General features: G+C 47.7%; 1 protein-coding gene across 1 annotated transcript; it reads right to left on the bottom strand.

Annotated features, from left to right (window-relative positions):
- Positions 1 to 421: 421 nt before the first annotated feature.
- Positions 422 to 889, bottom strand: LOC147894913 (uncharacterized). The gene is made up of 2 exons (XM_087384248.1): positions 668 to 889; positions 422 to 556 (listed from the first exon to the last, which is right to left on the bottom strand). Exons 1-2 carry the CDS (start codon positions 887 to 889, stop codon positions 422 to 424), a joined length of 357 nt encoding a protein of 118 aa, XP_087240374.1.
- Between the last annotated feature and the right edge of the window lie 843 nt (positions 890 to 1,732).

The following is a 1,732-nucleotide window of genomic DNA, read 5'->3' as shown; positions in this document are numbered from 1 at the left end:
AACGGGTCATGGCTGTATGTTGATTGTCATAGTTCTTGTAAGAGAGAGAATAGCTGCCCATATGAATATGTGCAACCTTGTCTGTATGTTGATTGTCATAGTTCTTTTAAGAGAGAGAGACAATACATCGACTGTCGAGACAGAAGGAGGGGGGAGAGCGAGGGAGGGGGTGAGGGATTTAGTATGACGCAATCTTGTATAGAAAAGCGAGCGAAAGTGAGAAGCGAAGGGGGGATCAATGGGAAAGAATTGGTCATTCTGCTGCTCATCAGTCGCACACATTAAACAACACATTCACCTGAACAATTAGTTAAAGCTTTCCCCCAGATTTTCAATACTTGGGACATGCTTTCCAAACGAGCCCAACATTTTTGCAGAGGAGCGCCTGTGCAGAATCGTTCACCATGATCCAAATTATAATTCAGTCGTCCTCATCCACCTTTTTACTTTGTTTAGCAAGAGCAAATACAACTCCTAGAATCGCCAAAGCAAACCCGGAGACCAACAGCGGTACTTTTACGCGACCAAGTCCATGCTTTCCTTCATCTGCACCGTCCTGCCTCATTACAGGAAGATATTACAATGTGTGTGTATGTGTGTATGTGTGTGTGTGAGAGAGAGAGAGAGAGAGAGAGAGAGAGAGAGAGAGGAATTGCACAGTTTTTACCTTTGTCGGTCCGCCCTTTGGCCCGGCTTCGTTGTTGGTGGAGATGGGTGATCTTTCGAACGCGTTAGGGTCTCCAGTTTTCCTTCTCGCTATGTTGCTTGCAAGCTCTTCGCTACCCGCGCTATCGTCTGTCTTGATGCGACTCGGTTGAGCTCCGCCAACAGACGTTTTGAGCGTGCTGTACTCCCCCACCGTTTCTCTATATTCATTGGGATCAGACATGGCGACTGTATTCGCTCACAAGATTTCTGATTCAGAATGCCGCTCTGTTCCTCGGTTTATGAACGCCTACACGCTGATGACACTTCAACGTGGAGTCGCTCGCCTTTCCCAAGTGTCTAGAGCACAAGGTGGCAGACTGGCGCATCGCTCTTATTTGGCAAGACTACGTTAACTTGCTAATTGTGTCTGCTGTGAGCGAGTAGAAGCTCGACTTCTCGAAACTTATCTACAAGATAGCTTCCTCGAGGATAATAAGTCAAACCGAAGCTCTCTAGCGGATAAGTCAAATAGGACCACATGAGACATGGCCTGTCTTGAGTCTTTAGAGTCGTTTTACAAACCAAGAGGGCATCCTGCGGTAGTAGGAGCTGAATTTTGGGATGAATGAGAACCCGTCCTTAGGTTGGCCACATGAAGTGGGACAACAACTTTTTGGCCTGCCACATGTGGAGGCCTGAGTGAAACCGATGGCAATTTCAGAAGCAAAGACATTTTTGAACTCTTTTTGGGAAAATTTACCGCGTGCGTCACGTGCACCTTGCGAACGCGGTACAGCTGCCTGCGTCGCGTGTACCGTTGCTTTCGCCGCACGTGCTGTCGAATCGGTGGCGGACTACATGGAAGGCGCTTTGTTTGCGGTAGGGCGTGTTTTTGGTTCATTTGCATTAACATCGTAGGCTCAGCATGCTGCTTTCATGACATGCTCTGCTCTCCTCCTCCGTAGTTGATTTTGGCCTGCACGAAGGATTGGCGATTGCGCGAAGGATGCTGAACGATCGGATGAACATAGTTTCGCATCGACATTATGAAGCATGAATTCTAACAAACGTTTTGCCAGGTATG

The sequence above is a fragment of the Dipteris shenzhenensis genome, chromosome 13 (genome assembly GCF_047967505.1).
Source record: "Dipteris shenzhenensis isolate YYH24624 ecotype China chromosome 13, Dip_SZ_1.0, whole genome shotgun sequence".
Classification (NCBI taxonomy): Eukaryota; Viridiplantae; Streptophyta; class Polypodiopsida; order Gleicheniales; family Dipteridaceae; genus Dipteris; species Dipteris shenzhenensis.
The sequence above is the reverse complement of the archived record's forward strand: the minus strand, read 5'-3'. Positions and strand labels throughout refer to the sequence as shown.